At 40.1% G+C, this 24,753-nt stretch overlaps 1 protein-coding gene across 3 annotated transcripts in view; it reads right to left on the minus strand.

The window, feature by feature from the left end:
- The window catches only part of znf622 (zinc finger protein 622), a 30,777-nt gene extending 6,329 nt beyond the window's left edge, over window positions 1-24,448 (minus strand). Inside the window, exons 1-6 of one of the 3 annotated variants that reach the window (XM_028803806.2) lie at window positions 24,354-24,448; window positions 15,921-16,502; window positions 15,369-15,608; window positions 8,843-9,005; window positions 5,005-5,123; window positions 4,272-4,412 (exon numbers count right to left, since the gene is read on the minus strand). In XM_028803806.2, the coding sequence (XP_028659639.1) occupies window positions 4,272-4,412; window positions 5,005-5,123; window positions 8,843-9,005; window positions 15,369-15,608; window positions 15,921-16,500 (1,243 nt within the window). In that variant the 5' untranslated portion in view covers window positions 16,501-16,502; window positions 24,354-24,448. The other 2 variants (XM_028803802.2, XM_028803804.2) reach the window with 2 other exon arrangements.
- Between the last annotated feature and the right edge of the window lie 305 nt (window positions 24,449-24,753).

The following is a 24,753-nucleotide window of genomic DNA, read 5'->3' on the forward strand; positions in this document are numbered from 1 at the left end:
ACAACGTCCTGTACATGCCACTGTGGGAATGCAGAGGCTGGTATGGCTGTTATGTTCTAGATGGTTCAAAATAGTCTTGGATTATCTGTTTTTTATTTCTGAACCTGAACTATAATTAGATAAAGTAAGCAATAATATTAACCTTATATTTCATTTTTTTTTCTTAAAACAGCAGTGTAATTTTCTCACTTTATTAAGTTAAACTAAGCTACACTTCATCCTCACAATTCTGTGCTGAAATTCAAGCCCTGCCTGGTTTCCATGGAGTAAAATGAATTCCAGATATCCAGAAGTAACCCTGGGATATTCTTTAAAGCTGCTTCATAGCTGAGAGAAAGTTGAGAGCAGAGTTGGAAGGAGAGTGAGGAAAATCTCTACACTAACAGGAGGAAAAAAGGCCAGTCTCTAGGCAGCATAACGGAGAGGCAGAAAAGCAAAAGTATAATTATAATTAAATATAACATCAGGTCATGTCAACTTGTAGAAATTCTCAGATGACTCTGCACTTACGGGGTGTAATGATGGTGGGGGTGGTGGGTGATGGGTGGGGTTGAGAGAACTTTGTTTCTTAGTGGAATGAATTGTCTTCAACTTATCATTAGCAAAACCAAGGAACTGCTTATTGACTTTCACCACAACAAGGACCCTCTATGTCCAGTTATTAATCAGGGAGTAGAGTAGAGGTGATGCATTCCTACAAGTACTTGGGGGTCCACAACAATAACAGGCTGGACTGGTCTTGTAACACAGAGGAACTATACAAGAAAGGGCAGAGCAGGCTCTTTTTCTTAGGAGACTGCGTTTCTTCAATGTTGGAAGAGACATCCTGTACATGTAATACAGCTCTGTGATGGGCACTGCCACTTCAAGAGAGGTCCACTGAATCAGCAAGCTAATTAAAAGGGCAAACTCCGTTACAGGACACATTCTGGACCCCCTGGAGATAATAAAGGAGTCAGATAAAACAAAACCGAGTGCCATTTTGAACAATGATGAGCATCCTCTCTCTGACACACCATGGATTTTCAGACAATGAATTATTCAGCAGACGTGGGTGAAGAAACGCTGCGGGAGCTTCTTTATACCAGCAGCAATATGTCTGCCTAATGCCTCACTGTGACTATCAACTCAGATACTTTATTTTTTAATTTTTTCCTTTTCAGTCATTCTGGGGTGTGTTCAGACTATAGTGTATATGTACATTACCTATCTATTTATTTAAAAAGCTTTTGTAAAAAGCCGGATTTCCATCTGGGAACAACCGAACTTCTGTCTAACCAAGTGTTTATCTTATCACTGACTGATAATAATGCTTAAAGGCAAGTGCAAAAAGTGTTTGCAGGTGTGTGACATTGTGTAGTTCAGAGGGATGAGGGGTAAGAAGATGGAATAAAGTAGGTCTGAACATGTGATGGTAGCTGGTGCAAGTACATCAGAAACAACATCAGCCTTGCTGGGGTTTTCAGGCACAACACTATTATGTGAACATCAATAACAGGTTACTACCAAAACAGAAGCCAGCAGAGTTTATATGGTCAAAAACATTTATTTTGAAGAAAGAGTTCAGAAACACCTAAAACTATTTGTAAATATTAATAGAGGGCTCCCAGTCAGTCAACCTACACTCAAGCGGTAGTTATGCTGGGGGGGGGGGGGGGGGGGGGGGGGGGGGGGGGGAAATTATATATATCTCACAATGCACAATTTGTCACACCATGACAAAGGTAAAAAGAATAGAGGCTGATAATCCAAATGTGTTCCAATTTTTTAGCAAAAACAAGGAGGCACATTTGCAGTGGCTCCTGATGATCTAAAAAAATTTGAAGAAAAAAGACCAGGGGGTCAAAGTAAGGGTATGAAGTATGCATTCTTAAGTAGAAAAACATTTAAATACCAGATATCTGAACATTGCCTTCAGTCAGGTACCATATTTCAAGGCATGGAAATGGGCATTTCAGCCGAATTATGTTATTTGGCACAGCATTAGAAAAATCCTGGAATTATTCCAAATGATTGACAATGAATCCAGTTTAACGCAATAACATCCTCAGGTCAACTGAATCACTATTAGATACATAACAAAACAGACTCTTCCCAGAACCCCTGCTCAAGAAAAGTAATCTTGATTCCCCTGTACTTGACAACTTTAGACCTATTTCTAACCTGCCTTCCTTAAGTAAATTTCTAGAAAAAGCAGTTCCAGTTCTTAGATGACTTTGAATGACTATTTAAAAAATTATTCTTGATAGGTTTTAGAAAAGGAAAAAAAAAAAAAATAAAAAATAAAAAAATAATCAGGAGTGGGCTCCCCTAGACTTTCTCGTACACTCAGATATGGGGATGGATATTTGGGAAGTAAACCGCAAGACAATGATTATATTTTTATATAATGTACATTAAAGAATCATCAACAACAAATCAAATCAAATTCATAATATTTTGAACAATTATTATAAAAGTAAAGTTGAATAAATCGGATTCTGCAGCTGCATGAATAAAAGGTGTAGTACCACTTCTGGTTAGCAGAAATAGCCCAAAAGTTGATAGAAATCTATGTTTTGTACCCAATACTTGTATGCAAAATTTGGTTGACCGAAGTGAAAGCGTACTCAAGTCATCGTGTTTACAGACAGACACACACACACACACACACACACAGACATAATGTCAAAAATGGTATTTTCTGACTCTGGAAGGTCTAAAACGTCGAGATTCATCAAAATCTTGACATTAAATCTTTGGACTATTACAATTCTCTCTCTATACTTCATATACGAGAAAGCAAAAATCACAGTGCAGAACCTGCACTGGTTAAAGTAGTAAAAGACTTGTGGGTTAATGCAGATTGAGGCCACATATCTGTTCTTGTCCTGCTAGACCCTGCGCAGCATTTGACACCATAGACCACAGTATTCTTATAAATCATCTTAGTCAATGGGTAGGCCTCTTGACTTAAATTGGTTTCAATCTTATTTAATAGGTAGAAAATTCTTTGTTAATTGTGGTGATCCCCAATATTGTATATGGTGTACCGCAAGGATCTATGCAGAGCCTGCCATTATTTTTAATTTACATGCTCCCGTTAGGCTAGATTATATCAAAAACACAACGTGACCTACCACAGCTATGTAGACGACATGCAGCTCTACTTTTTCTATAGCACCTGATGACCCTGTTGCTCAGAGTTCTCTGATCCAAAGTTTGTTTTGTATTTCTTAATGGTATAGTAGTAATTTCCTCAAGCTAAATAAGGGAAAAACTAAAACCTAAGTCGCTGATAAAACTAGAAATAAATTTGATTGTTTAACATTACAAGTCAAGAATTTAGGTGTAATCATGGACTCTGACCTCAGCTTTAAATAGCATATTAACCATATTACCAGGACAACATTTTTCCATCTTAAGATCATTGTAAAAATTAGACCCTTATAACACTGCAAGATAATGAGAAATTAATTCACACTTTAGTGCTAAGTTGGCTAAATTACTGTAATGCACTCCCAACTAGACTGCCTAAGAAAACAGCTAATTCAGAATACAGCAGCAAGAATCCTAACTAGGAAATGAAAATCAGTGTTACTGTATCTATCTGTGTCCTTTAGAATTAATTTTAAAATACTACATACTGTAATCCTGTAATTATTGCTTTATTGAAGCTACTGTACATTTTAGTTCTACTCTTAAAAATATATGCACAAAATTATTGCACTCTTCAATGAATTTGCAATCATCATTTATCTTTACTTTTTTTTTCACGCTTCTTCTATGATGGTGTTTCGTGCCACCACCACCTGAAGAAAGCAGAGTAACTATCTGTTACATCCGAATGAAAACTGATCCCAACTTGATACAAACAAGACCCACTGTGTCGAACCCTCTAAAAAATACACAATAAGGAACTAGGTAGACTGTCCAGTGGGGGCCGAGTGGTCTTTCGGCCTTGGAACCTTCCCCTCTGTGGATTTTGTTTTTTTTTCTCTAGCCCAACTGGAGTTATTTTTTTCTGTCCTTATCATTGGACTCATCTTTAGAGACTTAAAAACTAATTTCTATATGCAAGAATTTTACATCTTTTTAATGATATATGTAAGTGTGCATTATTTATTTTGTGTTTTTTAATCATTTTTTAATCTAATATTAATTTTACTTTCTTTGCTTGTAACTTTTTCTTTAACATCTTATAAAAGCACTTTGAGCTGCATCCTTCGTAAGAAAATATTCTATAGAAATATGTTGTTGTCTATGGAAGAAAAAAAAAATATAAAACATACCACTGTCACTCCAGCCCAATGCTCTGTACTGCTGCAAAACTTTTCTCACTGCATTGCGATTACTGGAAATGACCAAAGCCCTTGAAATGCCAAAACGCTGCTTGTAGTATCTCATTAGAGATCGATGCCCAATCTTTGCTCCTGTAAATTAAAAATCAACATTAAAAACACAAGTTACTTGCAAAAGTAAGTAATAGCAACACATTATCCATAAATTGTCAATGGTATTCCAAAAAAAAGAACATCACATTACAAAGTTAATGCAAGATTGTTCAAATCAAAAATCATCTCTTTTTTCATGTTAGATGCCTCACTAGCAGCATGGAGTTAAATGTTTTTTTTGTTTATTTTGGCCTGGTATGAGCAACTGTGCTATGTGACAGTAAACATGCATCCCACCCATACTGAGTTTAGTTCTACCCTTGTGGTTGATACGTCTTCTATGTCAATTCAACAGATGAATCTATGGACTTTGAACTGACCAAGGGTCATGCTGCTTGTAGCATTTGCAGACCAGACAGCACATTTGTCAATGCAAACATCCACTGATGTAGACCTTTAAGAGAGTACAGTTAAGATATAACTGAACAGAAATTTCAGTAAATACATCTAGTTCTGAACCTTCCAATCAGCAATCTTCTCAACATGATAATACCAGAATCTAATAAAACCAAAAACTTAACCCAGTTGTACAACATTAAATGTATTAAATGTGAAAGCTGAGGAGGAATACCTGAGGGAAGTATTAATTCCATAGTTTCTTCATCATATTCTACGGCATTTCTATCGGAAACTTCATCATCATGCATTTCCACATCAGCATCTCCTTCCTTGTAATCAGGATAACTACTCCTGGGTATCACAAAAAAGACACATCTCAGTAATTATTCCTATTTTAAAAGTAAATGTGTATTTAAATAATTATAATACAGTTTGCTTTATATTTCAAGTAATAAGAAGAATAAGACTTCTAAAAGAACTCTGGCAATGTCATTGCAATAAAATAAAATAAAATGAAGTTACAAGAAATGTCTGCCAAGTATGGAAAGAGCTGGGAAATGCATTGTAGTTCTGTCTCCATGGAAAGTACTGCAATACATATGAAAAATCTTTATGGAGGATATTTTATTATATTTATATTGTATTTACTCTTGGGTGTAGGAGTGAGTCACAGGTTTCCACTCTCGGAGGTCTATCCTGTTTCTTTATGGGGTTACACATTACTGAACAATCCCCTAGACATGAAAGCTGATCAGTCTGACCATTGAAAGACTTAATCTCAGTGTGAGCTTCATTAACACTTCAGCAGACATCAAAGTGATGCTCTGTCCTCTCCATGTCCTGTTAGTCATATTTGGTATGATGTTGTTGCAGATGGTTCCTGTCTTGGACACATAGCATTACCAATTGCTTTGCATACCCCACAAAAGTTCACAGTTAATCCGGCCTAAGCAGTAACCACCACGTTATATGCCATAAAAATCAGTCAGCAAGGTTAGAGTTTAGAGTTAAGCATACATAAATGTTCTCTCCATCACTGCAAATAATTACTAAGGAAAGAAGAAAACAGAAACAAAGAGAGTCTTTGAAGAAAACAGAATGGCAGCAAACTTACCTACTGAGAAAAAATGATCACAATTCAGGGAAAACACAAAAACACACACACTAGTCTAGCACAATAAAATTATTTTGATTGATTTCCAGCAAAAGGTTGAGTGACTCACTTGGAATCCCAAAGCAAGTCAGAGGAGGATGATAGAAATTAACCCCTTGGGATTTACAGTCAAAAAGAAGCAAACCATTCAAGAGCAGTGCCACTCCACACATTTCTAAGTGATGAAACACGTCCTGATGATCCACTATGTGAGGTCCAGCAGAAGCAGAACAGGATTAAGAATCATAACTTATTTAATTATTCAAACAGTCCCATTTATAATGCTTTATTAAGTTTTGTAGACTGAAATGAGATAAATTCATGGCTTTTTCACTTTATGGGGGGCTTTGGAAATGTACCTTTTTAATAAATGTTTAAACAGTAGCAATGGCTCAGTGCTTCAAGTCACATTCCTGCTGAAAAAGTTAATTATTGGACAGATCAAAGTTCTTTACTGTTTTCTGATCCCTTCATTTCTTTTTCAGCCTGACTAAAACCCCCAATACATGAGGAAACATCCCCACTAAAATAATACTTTCACCACAAAATCTAAAGAAGGAATGCTATTCTTAGAAGTATACTCTGTGCAGGCAGTCACCATTAAGGCCTATAAATTATAATTTGAACTTTTTTTGCTGAACGGTTGGACAAACTCCAGTGTGTTCTTTTGTATGTATCAAAAAAAACTGTTGGCACATTTACATGCTGACACATCTCACCCACCAAATCCAAGAGCTCTTTCAATATGGACACTGACAGGTGATGAGGCTCGTCATTGGCATTAAATGTACTGGAACAGCCAGATTTACACCAGTTATGGTCTTCAAAGTGTACAACATCTACTATTGCTACTTTACATCAAATTTTAGCCAATGTCCAAGATTACAGACTTTTGTTCTTTTTTTTTCCCTTTTTAAATATTCCTTAGTGGGTAAAGATTTGTACAACTTTAGCAGAAGTGTACATAACAGTTATAGACTGCAAGACATCAAACCCTTGGACACTTAAGAGCTACAGAAGGAGAAGGTGCACAAAATATATTATTCAGAATTCAGATTATCCAAATCATACAATGTCAGTAGACTTAATAAATTATTTTAAAAAGGCATCATTTACAAAGAACAGATTTGCCAGACATTGCAGAAAACATTTATGTAAATGAATTGCCCACTAAAACACATTTTTACTAACTCAATCCTGGAGTGCAAATGTAACTGCTGGATTTTGCACTTACTTTTTTATTACTCAGTGGTAATGGCCATTTGTCACACTACCAGCTCCTTCCGTAAATGTGTTTAACCTGAACTATCCAGAATTAGGTGCCTTACAACTAAAATGGACCTAAACTGTATTTTACAAAAAGTATGGAATTAGACAACCTTAAATTAAGATTTTGTACTCTAGCAATAAAGAGGTGTAGGATATTGTTTTATGACCTCATGGTGCTTGAATATTGGAGAAATTCACAGCGGTGACATTGTTTTAAGTACTAACTGAAAATTCTCATTGCATGGAATAACTCAGTGGAAACCAGCTACAACTTATAGTTTGAAGACAGGTTTTAGGGTAAATAAAGTAACATGTATAAGCTGGCTATGTGTGTTTTCCTGTGCATATCTGTGTGCCCAGCAAAGGAATATATGGAAAAAGCTGTATAAGAAAATTGAATGCAATGAAAGTAAAAATGCTTGTAGAAGAGGAGGAGAGAGAGCGCAATAAAACACATTCACAATACATATATAACATACAAAGTGCATCAACAAAAACTGAAGATACACTTAAGGTGCTGCAGCAGGGTGAGAATACATGACAATGAGAGAGGAGTTACAAGGCTTCTACAATGAACCAAACTATCATTTTACTTACTTTATGTTAAATAAGGAGTAAATACAGTGTAAGATTACCTGATTTGGACACTGCTTTTAAGAAATATGGTAACTCAAGATTTATTGATAGATTCTTTTAAAACAAAATACCCTCATTATCAAGCCCTGTTTCCCAGTCTCTTCGTGCAAGGAATTCCACGTTTATACACAAATCCTTTAAGCATTTTAGGAATCACCCTGTTGTAATGGCATATATTCCATAACAAGTTGTATTGTGTAAAGCTGTTCTCTCGAAGTGGTTCTGAAACTTGGGAGATGTAGGCCTGTCTAACTTCATCTGTATCTGGACAGTAGGTTTCACAATAGTGGTAGTAATAATAGAAGTAAGAAACCAGAAGTATTAAATGAAGCCAAGAATGACAGATGAGTAAAGAAAAAATACCATATAAATAAAGCTAATCAGTGGCATCAATTTATAATATAGTAACACAAAAGATAGAAAACAAGGGTCCCCCCATGGTTTCTGACACCTGAACAAAACTCATAGAATCCGACTCACCTTCAACATAACACAAATACACAAAATAAACCTGGTGTACTATAATCTCTGACACAAACTGTTTGTACCCTTACAGAATGTCCGGCATGACCACGATAACACAGTCCAGAAGTTTCAAAAGTAGTTTTTACCCTAAAGAAAAATGTGTTATGAACAGAAAATGCGCTCTGATCGTCTGATAGTCAATTAAATTAAGAAGACTGAAACTCTTCATTTTTGCTCTAAATTCCACGAGTTATTATATTTTTTTTACTTTGTGTCATTTGCTAAACTATAATTCAGTCAATTCTCGTTATCTGCAGAAGGTTACGTTTCTGAAATGGGTTAAGTTTAGGCAGGACACTGGCTTGTGGAAAGGACTGTCGAGGGGAGACAGGGTCAGATGGATACATCAGACGGACCACTGCACTTGCCCCTCAAGGCTTGTTAATGATCCTTCCACTGTTTCACTTACTATACCCCCATTACAAACTAAAGCAAAAAAACAACACATATAACTTGTCACAAAACACTTAACAACAAAAGGTTTTACCTGAAATCATAAAAATCTGCAAATTCAAGAGCAGCATCTCCATCTGTGAATAGCTTGCAATGGCTCTTGTCTATCATGTGTGACTGCACGGCCTCTGTTGAGTAGAAGGACTTTCCCTTTTCATTGCACCAAAGACAAACATTTCCCACACCAACCTTTTCTCCTAGAAAGAAAGTTAGAAATACATTATTTCAAAAGGAATAGATGTTGCAACTAAAACTGTACCTTAATTTATTTTCTTAATCCACGCTTAGATAAAATTCCAGGACAACTCAGTGTACTTTCAAGCACTAACAAAGTCACTAAAAACAAAGCAGATCTGCCATTTAAAATTACAGTGGAACCTCGGTTTGTGAGTAACTTGGTATATGAGTGTTTTGCAAGACGAGCTAAAATTTTTAATAAATTTTGACTTGATAAACGAGCAAGGTCTTGCAGTACGAGTAGTATTTATACACTTTGTCTGCTGAATGTCATGTGATCACAACTGAGCTGATGGTTCTTCTCTCTCTCTCTCGCTGCAGGATTGTGGGCAATCGTCTCCTATTCTCCGTCAGAGTCGGCGCGCCTCACTCATATAGTCAACATCCGTACGAGTGTATACTGTTTACTACAGCATTGTGACTGTGTGTGCGCGTGTGTGCTGTGACGTGTGAGTCCCCATCTTGCACCCCAAAACACGAAGCTGAGTCTCCGTACTTTAGCAACACCAGCTTTATTCAGCTTGAAACAGCAACAGCGCAGTTATTTATTGTAGCGGGATCTGCCACTCTCCTATACACAGACACAGCAGTCAGGCAGGGTCGTGGCCAAGTAGTACTGCGCCCTGCGCATTTATAATGTTCCTTGTATCACCCATCGACGGCAGGCGCTTACAGCATGTCCGCGATCTTTTCAGATTTGCTTTTACGGCGAACTGCTACAGCGCTGGGAAACTGTGATTGCTTTGGGACACTCTTCCGCGTGTTGTCCTGTTGGGTGGAATCCCATAAGAGTTTAGAAACTCACTCACACCAGCCAGGATTCTTTTCAAAGGTAAAGTGCAGGTTAATTTGTTTTATGTATTTTTACTTTATATTTTGTATTAATCATTTTTATATGAATAGTTTTGGGTTGTGGAACGAATCATCTGAGTTTCCATTATTTCTTATGGGGAAATTCACTTTGATATACGAGTGCTTTGGACTGTGAACATGTTTCCAGAATGAATTATGCTCGCAAACCGAGGTTCCACTGTACAGTACCAGTCAGAAGTTTGGGACACACCCAGAAATGTTCATATTTTTCATAGAAATTGGCACCTTTTTTATGAAGATACCACTAAATTGACTTCAAAACACAGCCAAGACATTACTAGATTTGGTAATGGCCATTACTGCTTGAAATTAATGATTTGTAATTTAGTACTCACATATGGCTACAAAGCCCCATTTTCAGAAGCCATTCCTTCAGGGTCCTAATGGTCAACGCCTTTTGTCTTAATTAGTCATATAGAAATACAAATTGGTTTTACAGAGACCTTTGTAAATGTATTTGCACTGCTGAAAACTGTTATTTTTCTCAATTGGATTGCAAGGTACTGACACACCTAAAGTTCAGTTCTGGGTTCAAAAATCAGCAAAACTAAACTGCTTTCTCAATAAAGTCTTTTGCTTTCTGGCAGACTTAAGGCCTGCTAAAACAGACTGTCAAGAAATTGAAGATTTCAAACACAGACTGTCTTGAGAAAAGAGTATGAGAGCAAACAGGATTTAACTAGGATGGAAAAAGATGGGGAAGGCCCAGATGCACAAGAGGATAAGTACATCAGAGTCATAAGATCAAGAAAGTAATGCCTCACAGGTCCTCAAAATGGCTTCTTCCTTAAATACACGACAAACCCCTGAGTCATCTACAACAGTGAGCTGTAGTTATTAGTTTAGCAAGAGAAACTGTGCTCTAAAGTGAAGCATTTTTTTTTTTAAATTAAAAAATATATGTACCTGTGTTTGCATTATAAAACAGTGACCAAAGAGGTTGAATCCAAATGTAAAGCAAGTTTTTTTTTAAGTCGGGAATATTCAAGTATTGATTAATGTATTGTCCATCCACCCACCCATCCATCCATCCATCCTCTTCTGCTTGTTCAAGGTCGGGTCGCAGGGGCAGCAGCTTGAGCAGAGATACCCAGACTTCCCTCTCCCCGGCCACTTCTTCTAGCTCTTCCGGGGGAATCCCAAGGCGTTCCCAGGCCAGCCGAGAGACATAGTTCCTCCAGTGTGTCCTGAGTCTTCCCCGGGGCCTCCTCCCGGTTAGACGTGCCTGGAACACCTCACCAGGGAGGCGTCCAGGAGGCATCCTGATCAGATGCCCGAGCCACCTCATCTGACTCCTCTCGAAGCGGAGGAGCAGGGGCTCTACTCTGAGCACGTTCCTAGGCCAGCCGAGAGACATAGTCCCTCCAGCGTGTCCTGGGTCTTCCCTTGGGCCTGCTCCCGGTTAGACGCGCCCAGAACACCTCATCAGGGAAGTGTCCATTTGGCATCCTGATCAGATGCCCGAGCCACCTCATCTGACTCCTCTCGATGCGGAGGAGCAGCGGCTCTACTCTGAGCCCCTCCCAGATGACTGAGCTTCTCACCCTATCTTTAAGGGAAAGCCCAGATACCCTGCGGAGGAAACTCGTTTCAGCCGCTTGTATTCGCGATCTCGTTCTTTCGGTCACTACCCATAGCTCATGACCATAGGCGAAGGGAAGGAACATAGATTGACTGGTAAATTGAGAGCTTTGCCTTGCGGCTCAGCTCCTTTTTCACCATGACAGCCCGATGCAGAGCCCGCATCACTGTGGATGACGCACCGATCCGCCTGTCGATCTCACACTCCATTCTTCCCTCACTCATGAACAAGATCAGAACAGAATCGGTGACAAAGGGCAGCCCCTGGCAGACTCTAACTCTCACTGGAAACAGGTTCAACTTACTGCCGGCAATGCAGACCAAGCCCTGACACCGATTGTACAGGGGACCGAACAGCCCTTATCACGGGGTCCAGTACCCCATACTCTCGGAGTACCCCCGACAGGATTCCCCGAGGGACACGGTCGAATGCCTTTTCCAAGTCCACAAAACACATGTAGACTGGTTGGGCAAACTCCCATGCACTCTCCAGGACACTGCTAAGGGTGTAGAGCTGGTCCACTGTTCCGTAACCAGGACGAAAACCACACTGTTCCTCCTGAATCCGAGGTTTGACTATCCGATGGACCCTCCTCTCCAGGACCCCTGATTTGACTTTTCCAGGGAGGCTGAGGAGTGTGATCCCTCTGTAGTTGGAACACGCCCTCCAGTCCCCTTTCTTAAAGAGGGGGACCACCACACCGCTCTGCCAATCCAGAGGCACTGTCCCTGATGTCCATGCGATGTTGCAGAGGCGTGTCAGCCAAGACAGTCCTACAACATCCAGAGCCTTGAGGAACTCCGGGCGTATCTCATCCACCCCTGGGGCCCTGCCACCAAGGAGTTTTTTGACCACCTCGGTGACCTCAGACCCAGAGATGGGGGAGCCCACCTCCGAGTCCCCAGGCTCTGCTTCCTCATTGGAAGGCATGTTAGTGGGATTGAGGAGTTCTTCGAAGTACTCCCCCCACCGACCCACAACATCCCAAGTCGAGGTCAGCAGTGCACCATCCCCACCATATACAGTGTTGACATTGCACTGCTTCCCCCTCCTGAGATGCTGGATGGTGGACCAGAATCTCCTCGAAGTCGTCAGAAAGTCGTTCTCCATGGCCTCCCCAAACTCCTCCCACACCCGAGTTTTTGCCTCAGCAACCACCAAAGCCACATTCTGCTTGGCCTGCCGGTACCTAACAGCTGCCTCCAGAGTCCCACAGGAAAAAAGCATCCCGTAGGACTCCTTCTTCAGCTTGACGGCATCCCTCACCGCTGGTGTCCACCAACGGGTTCAGGGATTGCCGCCACAACAGGCACCGACCGCCTTACGGCCACAGCTCCGGTCAGCCGCCTCAACAATAGAGGCACGGAACATGGCCCATTCGGACTCAATGTCCCCCATCTCCCTCAGGATGTGGTCGAAGTTCTGCTGGAGGTGGGAGTTGAAGCTACTCCTAACAGGGGACTCTGCCACAATGTATTGTGGTTGCAAAAATTCTATAGAATTGCACATTTGTGTAATTTTTGGAGAAAACAAACACATTTGTGAGATTCTGCCATTTTAAAAGGAGTCCGGCAGTGCTCTTCACATCACTGCAAGTTTCTCTCTACAGCAACCTTTTTATTCCTAGGGCTGTGGTTTCATGCAGCTTGTGACTGCTGCAATTGTTTCAATTGTTTTATGTGTTTATGGTAAAGCTTTTCTTTTAACCCTAATGTCATGTATGCTCAGTACAATGAAGTTCCAAGTTGCAGGTCTCGTCAGAGTGTCAGTGACATGATACCAACAAAACATGCACACATAAAAACAAATTTCATACAACATAAAGATACACACCTGCTTATATATAATATGAACATGCAGCATTTATTATGACTGACTGTTAGATAACCTCATAACATGTGCACAGAGGCGGTCTCTGAAATTACTGGTGTAAGTCTGAATGGTCCTTGGTGGAGTGAGAAATGCGACTGTATGGAATGGCTGAGGTCTTTTAGAATTCCATTTGCTTATTCTAAGTTAGTGGGTTATATATGTGTTCTGTGTGGTTATGTTCCACCACCAGCAACCTCCAGGGCTATATGATCTTGAGCTAAGCAAGTGCCCTATACCAGAATGGGACTTCACTGCACACTAGATACTTGGTGATTTCTTAAAGGTTCACATCGGCATTTCAAAGCATCACCAATGTATAAAACCATTGCCTCTTTTGGGGGTGGAAAGATAAAGAGATGCTTATGGATTATTAATAATTATCTACTCTACCCATTAACAACAGAAAGCTTTTACACTCTTTAATGGTGCATGGGCATTTTAGCTCGGGAAACAGAAGTTAATTTTGTTGTCTTCTGGATTGCTACAACTCTGGTAGTCTTATTAAGACAATTCGAAGGTGGTCCACTCCAAGTTAATTTAAAATGGCTATAAATCATGATGCTTTATTGGCATGAAACTTTTAACATTAGATCCGCTTAATCATAAAATGGATCTTAATAAATGTCTAACAAAAGGAAACTAGAAGTTACTAATTACTTTTACTCACACAAACACAGAACCCTCAGTTGCTCTCTTTCTACAATTTTCTGAACAAGAAAAGAAACTCTGCATGCATTTTAGTAAAAAAAAAAAAAAAAAAAAAAAACTGTACTTCGTTGCGTTTCATCATGGTTTGGCTATAATGCATACTTTGCGTTTTCTTAATGAGTGTGAAAATGACATACAGCAAAAAAGCACATAACACTGAATATTGATTGGTACTGCAAGCTTTCAATGTACGATGTGCATGAAAGAGCACAATGGCACTGGCTTAAAACAATGTACAGCTCTGTTTTGATATCCAGTGTAAATTTATTATCTTGTGTAAACACTACAATTATATTCATATAACTGTTGACTGCAAACAGTTCTTGAAGTGGAACCATGTTACTTGAAGCACACTGTTTAGTCAGCATCTTATTCCTCTTCCCAATTTGTCATTATTTTTACATGACTGGGTGGGGACTCCTTCCTGGAGATCAGAGCACAAGTATATTAGTATAAGATATCAGAGGGTTGGGGATCCTCTTGAATCTCTTGAGTGGTGCAGATACCATCCCATGTCAAGCACTGTCCGTAAGACTAAACAAGTACCACCACTTTCCTTGACCGGCTCACTAAATAGGTTATGTAAAACATAACATCACAAAGAAAGGCTCCAGAAGCCCCACCACCCTGCCCAGGATAACAGACTGAAGAAAACGGACTGTAAATGAAAAATATTGTAGCTTCACTGACATGTTTCATTAGCCTGGGGAGCAGTCACACACATTATGAGCTCACATTCCATCACGCAAAGTATCGGCTTAAAGAGGCCCTTTATAAGAGTCAAACCTGCCAAAGTCACAACAGAATTCAAACACATGCGGCTACAGTGAATGATCTTTATAAGGATAGTGAGCTACATAAAAGAGTGATTTAAAGAGCGAGAAATCAGACTCGGAGTCTACAAGTACCACAGTGTCGCAATGCTACAAATATACTAGGGCTCTTCCCTATTTTAACAATGTGTTTACATAGATTGTTGTAGACATGAAACACACATGAAATGCATGTGTTCCAAATAATCTATTATTTCCCCTCTAAAACTCCAGCACTTCACTCCAAGATAATCAAGGCTTGAGCTGGGAGAGCTTTTTGCCCTTTCTACAGCAGTGGGGGTGATGGTATAGCAGGCTGCTTGCCGTTTGTGTTGATTGACACGTTTACAACACAAAAGACGCTGACGGAGAGGTGCGAAGGGATTTAAGGTGGGCCGGAATTACGAGCTTTTTTGTAGACTTTCGTAATTCTACTGTTAAATAATCAGACACAGCAAACATAATCTCATACTCACCAAGATATTTTAAGAGGCCTTGAAGGTCGACTAGATACTCCACATCAGGAATAAAGAAACTGTGGTCCTTAGTCATGTGGGCTAAGTTCTTCATGAAGGAACGAGAATGGTGAGTACAAAAGAGGCAATCAGTGATTGGTATTGCACCGGGTGGGGATTCTTGTTGTGGATTACACAACTTCTGCTCCTCTTCAAGCTCCTCATCTACATCTTCATCCATATCTTCCCACTCATCGGAGTCTGAAAAGCAAAAGTAAGATGTCTTTCTTTTAATAGGAAAAAACCTTTGAAGGAAACACAAAAGTATAATTAATTCTTGCTGCATGCAGCCATGTAAAGCGAGTACTATAAAAACGTTCATTTTCAGCAGGCATCCTCAAATTCCAAATGGACAGCAGAACTAGCACTATGTATCCACCATGAAGATGAGGAATGTTTCTTTGTCTACCAACACAATAAATGGCTACAAAGTTTCATGAAAAAATAATCTGCAGCTACAGACCTTTCTATGTACAGAAGGTTGAAACGTGTCCAAACAGAAAGCAAACTTACCCTCTTCACCATCTTCTAGGTCTTTTTCCTCTTCATTTAGTTTCTTCGATTGTTCCTCAAACCACAAAAGTCTTGGGGGCTTTTCAGGGCGCTTTTTGTCTTGTGAAGACTGACTCTTCCTAGACAATTCCACAGGTCCTTTCTTTTTAGGAGAGCCAGCTTGCTGGGCCTTGATAGCTTCCTGGATGGCTACATTCATGGCATCATGGTCAAGTACATTCTCATCTAATCCCTTCTCTAGATTCTTTTCATTAAGTCTTTCCACTTCCTTCTGTGCAGTCATGGATGCTTTTTTCTCAGCATCCTGATGCTTTCGGGATTTTAAGTGGTTTTCAAAAGCATTGGTTGTGGAGAACTTCTTGCCACACGTAAAACAGTGCTCCTCTGTTCCTTGACTCTGCTTTTCAACTGCAGCTTTCTGTGCCAATACTCTCTCTTTGAAGTTCTCAGAAGTAACAGGAGGCATATCTGCAACCTTTCGTTTCAAATTATACCTGTGCCAGTCTGTTTTGTAGTGGGCACGCTGAATTTCGGCATCTGAAAATGCCACTCGACAACTAATGCATGTATAAGTCGACATACCTGTTAAGAAGATGAGAGCTATTAGACAGCAACAACTGACAATTCTGTTTATTAACTAATTGAAGATATTGACAAGTAAATGCCAGAATTCTTAGAAAACATCCACTTTAACATTAAAACAATGAGGCAAAAATAAAAATCTGACAAAATGCTTGTGGTTAAAATCTTGTCTCTTGAAAGTGAAGACGAGAATATCATTTCTACTGCTTCCCAAGATGAAGGTGCAGCATTTTAAGAGGCAGATGCTGCATGACTATTCTTTAATAATTAAAGCTAAAACATAAATACCAGGACTGAGCACTATCTACATTTATTTAATGTTGTTTTTATATTTTTATGTATTCTGTTTACAAAGGATTGCAATACTTATTCTTTTAACTTTTAATGACATTTATAACATTTCATTTATAGATTCAAAACTTCTTTACATACTGAACTTTACTCTTACCTTTCATAAAAAATTGCACTACTTGAAGAATTTGTATTTAATAACTAAAATGTCTTTGTTCTTATCAATATAAAATTTTATGCATACATAATTTCAGTTCATTTAAATAAATGGTACTGAATATTAATACTTCTCTTAGTATCATATTGAAGTTTCAAATTTTGGTATTGTGGCAATCCTGTGGGAGCAACAAAGGATTTTCTACCAGATACACTTTTTCCTGTAGCTCTCCTATGTGGTGATGCCTCTTCTAAAGTCTGGATGTTTGTTAACTCATTCAAACACTGACAGCTCAACTAAACTACATAATCATGTCATGCCGTAATAGCAAATATGACATTCACTGCTCCACCTCAACTGTCCACATGCATTAACACTACTTTACATCACATTAGCTGGTTGGGATTTATTAAATGGCAAGTTTGGTTAATGTTTTATTTTTTCAGGGGATGAACACTCTCTACTGTAAACACACTACTCTGATTTTGTAGAGCGGCCTAACGATGTGTGTGTGTGTGTATATATATATACACGCACGTGCGCGCACACACACACACAAGGGGGCTCCATCTCCTGCTCGCTTCACTCTCCCACCCCCGGGTTTGGTTTACCGGATATACAATTTAAAGAGATTGTTATTTTCATGGGAATTGTTACATATGCATTATTTTCACTTTTGCTTTAAAACTTTTGTAAAAACAATACTTGTCCTTCATTTCCGGCCCCAGGCATGGTTAAATCGTTCTCGCAGGACATATAACGCTGCTCGTGTTGTGAAGGGTGCGACTGAATGCACGCTAAGGAGATGCCATCAGATCATCTGCTGTCTTTCTGCTGCTGCTGGCAAGCTGCGTGTTCTTTTTGCCGCGCTGCACGTCAATCATTTAAAAGCCCGTACAGCAGCTGTCCTTTTGCCACTTCACGTCTCTGATGCACGTGTTGTGAAGGGGTGGGTGTGGGGGGCTGAACGCATGCTAAGGAGAAGCGGTCGGATCATCTGCTGGCTTCCTGCTGCTGCTGCTGGCAAGCTGCGTGTTCTTCTTGTCGTTTGCCGTTGTTTTAAGAGCTGGGAACACATGATGTCCGTCTGCCAAAAGCATTCCAACTACTGCTTGGTTTAAATGTTGTCTCACTGCCTTGTCTTGCGGGATATCAAATTGTCCTCCGAGAAGATCACATCTTGTCTCCCTCCCAGGATTATTTTTTATGATAGATAGACAGATAGAATGGATCACAGGGGCACGTACAGCCACCCTAACCCAACACAGACGGGCAAACAAGTTCCAGTCCAGCACACACATTTATTTACAGCTGAGGAGTGTTTTTCCCTGCTACTCACAGCACAATACACAAAGCACACCAATGCCCAGTCCTTTTCTTTTCACCACCTCCACTCCTCTCCCAGCAAGCTTCGTTCACCTCCACCCGACTCTGGCTCCCTGAATGGAGTGAGGCAGCTCCTTTTACGATTGACCTGGGAGTGTTCCAGATGCCTCATTAATCAGACCTGGAATCACTCCCAAGTGTGGTAAGAGCCCAGTGAAGGGCTCTGCAGCTCCTCCTGGCAAACCCCCCCCCCCCCCCCGTTGGAACCCAACAGGGCTGTGCCAATCTCCAACTCCCAGCACACCCTGCAGGAATTCTTGGTGCCACAGCCAGCCAGCCAGGAGAGCTGCCCCCTAGTGTCTCAGGGAAGGTATTGCCTTGCCAATGCTTTCTCCCCTGGTCCTACCATACAATTGGTGTCCCAGCCCAGGCTGTGGCCGCCTGTCACAATATATATATTGAAGGTAGAGATCCACAAAGGGACAAAATGAATCACGTATTTCAAAATAGTTTCTTATTCCTAAGCTTTCGACAACCTGCCAGGTGTCATCAGAAGAAAATGACTAGACATTCAGGAATCAAAGGCAGTACATAGCAGGTAAAGGGTGGGGTTTGGAAGGTGTTGAATATCCAAATAATAAAAAACAATTAATGCTCTTCTTTTTAAGTCTACATATTCTGGGTTCAAGTCCAAGTGTTTTGTTAAATACCTGGAATCAACAGTATAGACTAATGGGGATTGAGGAAGAGAGGTGAAGAAGACAGTGCAGGCAGGGTGGAATGGATGGAGAAGAGTGTTAGGAGTGATTTGTGACAGACGGGTATCAGCAACAGTGAGGAACGTCTACAAGATGGTAGTTGAGACCAGCTTTGTTATATGGGTTGGAGACGGTGGCACTGACCAGAAAGCAGGAGACACAGCTGAAAGTGGCAGAGTTAAAGATACCAAAATTTTCATTGGGTGTGACAAGGACGGATAGAATTAAAAACGAGTACATCAGAGATTCAGCTCAAGTTGGACAGTTGGGAGACAAAGTCAAAGAGGCGAGATTGCGTTGGTTTGGATATGTGCAGAGAAGAGATGCTGGGTATATTGGGAGAAGGTTGCTAAGAGTCCTAAGAGAAGGTTTATGGATGTGGTGAGAGAAGACATGCAGGTGATGGGTGTGACAGAGCAAGATGTAGAGGATAGCAAGATATGGAACAAGATGATTCGCTGTGGCGACCCCTAACAGGAGAAGCCGAAAGAAGAAGAAAAAGTAGGATACAACAGATTTTCAGTGCTGAGGAAAGGCTTCTTTTCAAGTGCTGTTGGTGCTTTCATATGGAGTTACTCCTTTGGACCCTTATCAATATTTGAAGCTGTTACAGTACATTATCTTTTCCAAAATATGCATTGTAATCTGAATCGATAGTCTAAAATAGTTGTTTTCACAAGACCAGAAATACAATAAGCTGTCACACTTTGAGGAGCGAGTGTTCTCCACTGTCAACACTGATGCTGATTTTTATGAAACATTTACAGCATGTTTATAACATTAAGGTTAAGTAGTTATTTAGCAGTGATTTTAACACTTTAATCACACTGTAATATTCAACATCTTCTGTTGACTTTACAATCTGTGGAGCTTCCGCAAAATTAAGTTGTTCAGGTACAAGTGTTTATCAGTCTATGATTCTCAAACTTGCTGTACCCATAGAAAAACACATTTTGGATGGCTTTTGGGACAAAGTAAAACCACCAGTGTTAAATGAATGCTTAAAGCAGTAATAGCTATAATAGTCATATTATTAATCGTATATATGAAAACAATATTTCCATATAACACTTTTAAAGGCTACTAACACTGTCAACTCTACTGTGGCACAGTTTAGTCCTGCAAATGGTCACAAGGAGATAAAGCAGATCCTGACAGCATAGGGTACAGAGCAGGAATTGAACTTAGACAGGAGGCCAGTCCAAATCTTGGCATGCTCATGCAAACCCTCAGGTCCAGGCTGGAGTTGCCTGTCAATACAAGATGCACACTTTTGGAATGTGAGCACAAAGTGTCTCCTGTACAATGTATGCCACAATAACTTACTTCACAAAGGAAGTAAAAATGTCCTACCCTTTAAATGGACAAAATGTCTAGAAATAATAAAGCTAGAGTATTAGACCAATGTAATTAAGGATTATTTAGAGCCTGGTGCCTATACTTAACTAGTACCTGACTTTGGTGTTCTGTAATGTAAAAAGCTGAAATATGTCTGACAATCAGTTTAAAAAAAATGAAGAAAACCAGGTATTGTTTTCCCACTGTCGTGATTAGGACAGGTGGGTAGAGAATGGATGATTCAATGCACCATTGTCATGGATTTCAACATGCAAGACTAGGTTTGTACACAATTCACTAGAACACATTACTTTACCACCAGCGTAAAATTTTGTTACACTATGTCAATGGTTTATTCCCTTTCTTTTAGTTTGCTTCTAATACATTAATTACAAAAAAAAAGTCCTAACAACTTTTTAAAGTTATAGCTAATTTACTTGTTCATACCTATCATTAATCGACTGCTTACAAAGCAAAGAGATCCACGGAGGATGCTGTGGCCACAGCCCTTCATGCTGCCCTGACCCACCTGGAGCAGCAGGGGAGTTACGCCAGACTGCTCTTTGTAGACTTCAGCTCGGCGTTTAACACCATCCTCCCACAACGACTGGTGTCCAAACTGGCAGATCTGGGACTTCCATCACTCACCTGCAGTTGGATACTGGACTTCCTGTCGGGTCGCTCCCAGAGGGTCAGGCTGGGTCTCCACACATCCACTGCTCTCAGCCTCAACACCGGGACGCCGCAGGGTTGTGTGCTCAGCCCGCTCCTCTACACCCTCTACACATATGACTGTGTCCCCCACTCACCATAGCAACAAGATTATAAAGTTTGCGGATGACACGACGGTGGTCGGACTCATCTCGGGCAAGGAGGGTGAGCTAGCATACAGGGACGAGGTGGAGCGACTGTCAGAGTGGTGCACAGTCAATAACTTGCTCCTCAACAACAAAAAAACAAAGGAGCTTGTTATTGACTTTAGGAAAAACAAAACTGACATCCAGCCACTCACCATTGGCGGGGCATGTGTGGAGAGGGTCCCGGTGTTCAGGTTTCTGGGTATGGAGCTGGAGGATGACCTGACCTGGAGTGCCAACACCAAGGAGCTGCTAAAGAAGGCACAGCAGAGACTGTATTTTCTGAGAATTCTCAGAAAGAACCACCTCCCAAAAAATCTGCTCCTTGCTTTTTATCATTGTTCCATTGAGAGTGTGCTCACGTACGGACTGTGTGTGTGGTACGGCAGTTGCACTTCCTCAGAAAAGAAAGCGCTACACAGGGTCGTCAGGATAGCGGAGAGAACAATTGGTTGTACCCTCCCCACTCTGGAACAAATCTACACCTCCCGAAGCCGCAAAAAGCAATAGACATTTCGCAGGACTCATCACATCCCGGTCATTGCCTCTTCCAGCTTTTGCCATCGGGCAAGAGATACAGAGCTATGAAAACTAGGACAAACCGCCTTAAAAACAGCTTTTATCCGAAAGCAATCATGGCCCTGAACTCAAAATAAAACTGCTCTATATTATTCTTCCAATGTGCAATATATACCTTAGGTCAACAAGTGCAATTTGTATATTTATTACTATTCGGTTTGTTATTGTATTCTGTCTTTTTGTCATTTTAACCCTTATTCCTCACACTAAGTTGATTGCACCTTCAATTTCGTTGTTCCTTTGTAAAAGTGACAATGACAATAAAGATCTATCTATCTATCTTTACATTTTGTAAAGATGTGAGAGTAAAACCTTAGGCTGAGCTCAGGAATACAATCCATCCATTTTTCCACTTAGTTGTTCAACTGATGCCAAGGGTTTCCAAATCAGGGTGAATCCCCCCATTTTTGGGGAGTAATCTGGGCTAACTGGATTATGGGAGAGAATTCTTAACAATCTTGAAGATTATTAGAAATAGGATTTCATACCTTCCATATTTTTCCCACCCTCAATGAATCGATGAAATCCAAGTCAGCAATTAACAAACCCACTGAGCCTCGCACCTGTCATTGCTCCGCTCACTCATCTTGAAGCTCATATATAATTGGTTAGGGGTCGGACTAGTATGGGATTCGTGGCCATCTGACAGTAGCAATCCCAACCCATCCCATCCCATCCCAGTCTGTTCTCCTCTTGTGAAGTTTTCTATCTTTACTATCAAGTTTTAGAGTTCCCGCTAGTCACAAAACCCAACTGATGGCAGGTATTAGCGTGGAGAAATCTGTGAAGTTGTCATTGCAGCCTTGCAAGATTAGAACTGACTCTTCAGGGTACATCTCAGTGCAACAGTTACCACTTGTAATGGCAACTGTCAAAACATCAAACTACAGGCAGAGGTCCAATTGTCAACGGAGTACAAAATCAGAGTTTATGGGTACTGTCTATTATTTGAAGGATTACTTTTTGGTCTTCCAATTCTTTTTTGTGGATTGCAGATGAAAGTGATGGCAAAAGTAGGTTTACGGTTGTGAGTATGCGAGGTCAGCAATTTGAGTACTTACAAGATTAAACCCAAGTGCATTAGGCCATTGTGACATTCTTTTGAGTTAATAAAGCTATCATGTCTTTTTCCATAAGAACAACTGTTAACCTACTTTTGCCCACCCCTGTACATTTTAGGAAAACCACTTATCATGCGTCATTTTTTTAATATGAAACTGCCTGTTCGTATCACAACACTGCATTTACATGCCACTTCAATCCTTCTATCCATTTTCTATCCAGAGCAGGCTGGCAAGGTAGCTGGAGCCTATCTCAACAAGCACTTGGCACAAGACAGGAAGAAAGATGGAAATAATTTTTCAAGGGATTCATTCAAAATATTTTAGTACAACTATAGCCTGAGCTTAAGCAAAATTCACTTGTACAGAAGTTCTTGTGTTGTCTTGTTTTTCCTATTTACTTCCAAACAGCCTTTATTAAGCGAGTAAACTACTAAACAACACTGTAAAGATTTCGTTTTTCAGAATCAACATGGATGGATTCTGATTAATGTATCCCTGCTGCTGTCAACTCTAGCATCACTTAGCTCAAAGCGGAGTCCGATCCGTCATTACAGGGACCCCCCACAACAAATGCGCTGACCAAACCGTTGCAAAACGCCGGCTTGAGAAGAAATGAATGTTCTTAAAACACATAAAACGTGATCGGTTAGGAGGAGCCGAGTTGAAAGATTTCAGCAGTCCGTCAAAACCAACACACAGTCTGAGACGACCTGTTGTGGCCTCGTACTGGAGTAAAGCACGAACTCCTTTAAAAACGACTGAAAAATGCCGAATATATTCCAGTAATGACGGTTTAAAGTTTATTAGCACGGGACAAAGAAAAATAGACTCCTTTTTAAGGAAAACGCGACCCTACTGCCCATGACACACAACTTTAAGTTTAGCAGCTACCACTCTGTATAAAAGTAAACGTTCAGAATGAAGGTTACTATCCAACCTGGGAAAATCAAATATGCCGCAGAGCACATCGGAGTCAAACATCGAACACAACTGACGGTCGACTGCTGCATTTGTTTTATTCGACCTCAGCCTGTCCCCCCTACTGTGCTTTTCGCTAATTTTGCGCCTACTGATCACAAATTATCAGACTGAAGACATTAATTATAAAAGCATAGCACAGCACAAGAAAACCGTGAGGACTTCAACACGTGTGTCTGCACTCTACGGAAACAGAAAGTAGTTGGAAGTTTATTTGATACTCAACAAATAATGTTCTTATACATTGTTATGTGTGTCTATCAAGACAGAAACTATATACAATTCACTGTAAACCTACCAAAAGCACACAAACCCAACACGTAATCAACACACTAGGCCGGTTGTCAAACGCTTCCAGAATTCTGTTTCCCTACGTCATTCATCGAAGTTCACGGTAAACACTCACCCGAACACAGCGGAAACTGCGGCCCCTTTGTTTCTTAATGGAGAATGAAAATATTGCTTTGATTTCCTAAATTTTTCAAATGAACATTATTATTTACCGAGGTATTTTTGGAATCACGTTTCTTGAACAAAAAAAAGCAAGTCTGGGTGACCTTTGAACTTTTTTTTAATGCCGAGGAAAAGCAAAGCGGAACTCTACCGTGTGAGTGGGTACTCTGCCCCCTGCCGTTGCGGAGGAATATTCTTCACGGTTTATGTTGTCGGTCGAATTAGAAAGTAGTCGGCAGGTTTTTAAAGTTATTTGTGGCTAAAGTTTATAACTACATTTTTACTGGTAATGTGATAGTACTAATAGTTAAACTGTAAACATTTTGTTTTGTAGAATCTACTCTCTGCTTATGAAAGATTAGCTAAATTGTGCAACGTTTTCATGCAATGCTCATTTTTCTTCAAACCTATACGTAATGTAGTATACATCTATGTATCATTTCTTTCGTT

The sequence above is a fragment of the Erpetoichthys calabaricus genome, chromosome 6 (assembly GCF_900747795.2).
Source record: "Erpetoichthys calabaricus chromosome 6, fErpCal1.3, whole genome shotgun sequence".
In the NCBI taxonomy this organism is placed as follows: domain Eukaryota; kingdom Metazoa; phylum Chordata; class Cladistia; order Polypteriformes; family Polypteridae; genus Erpetoichthys; species Erpetoichthys calabaricus.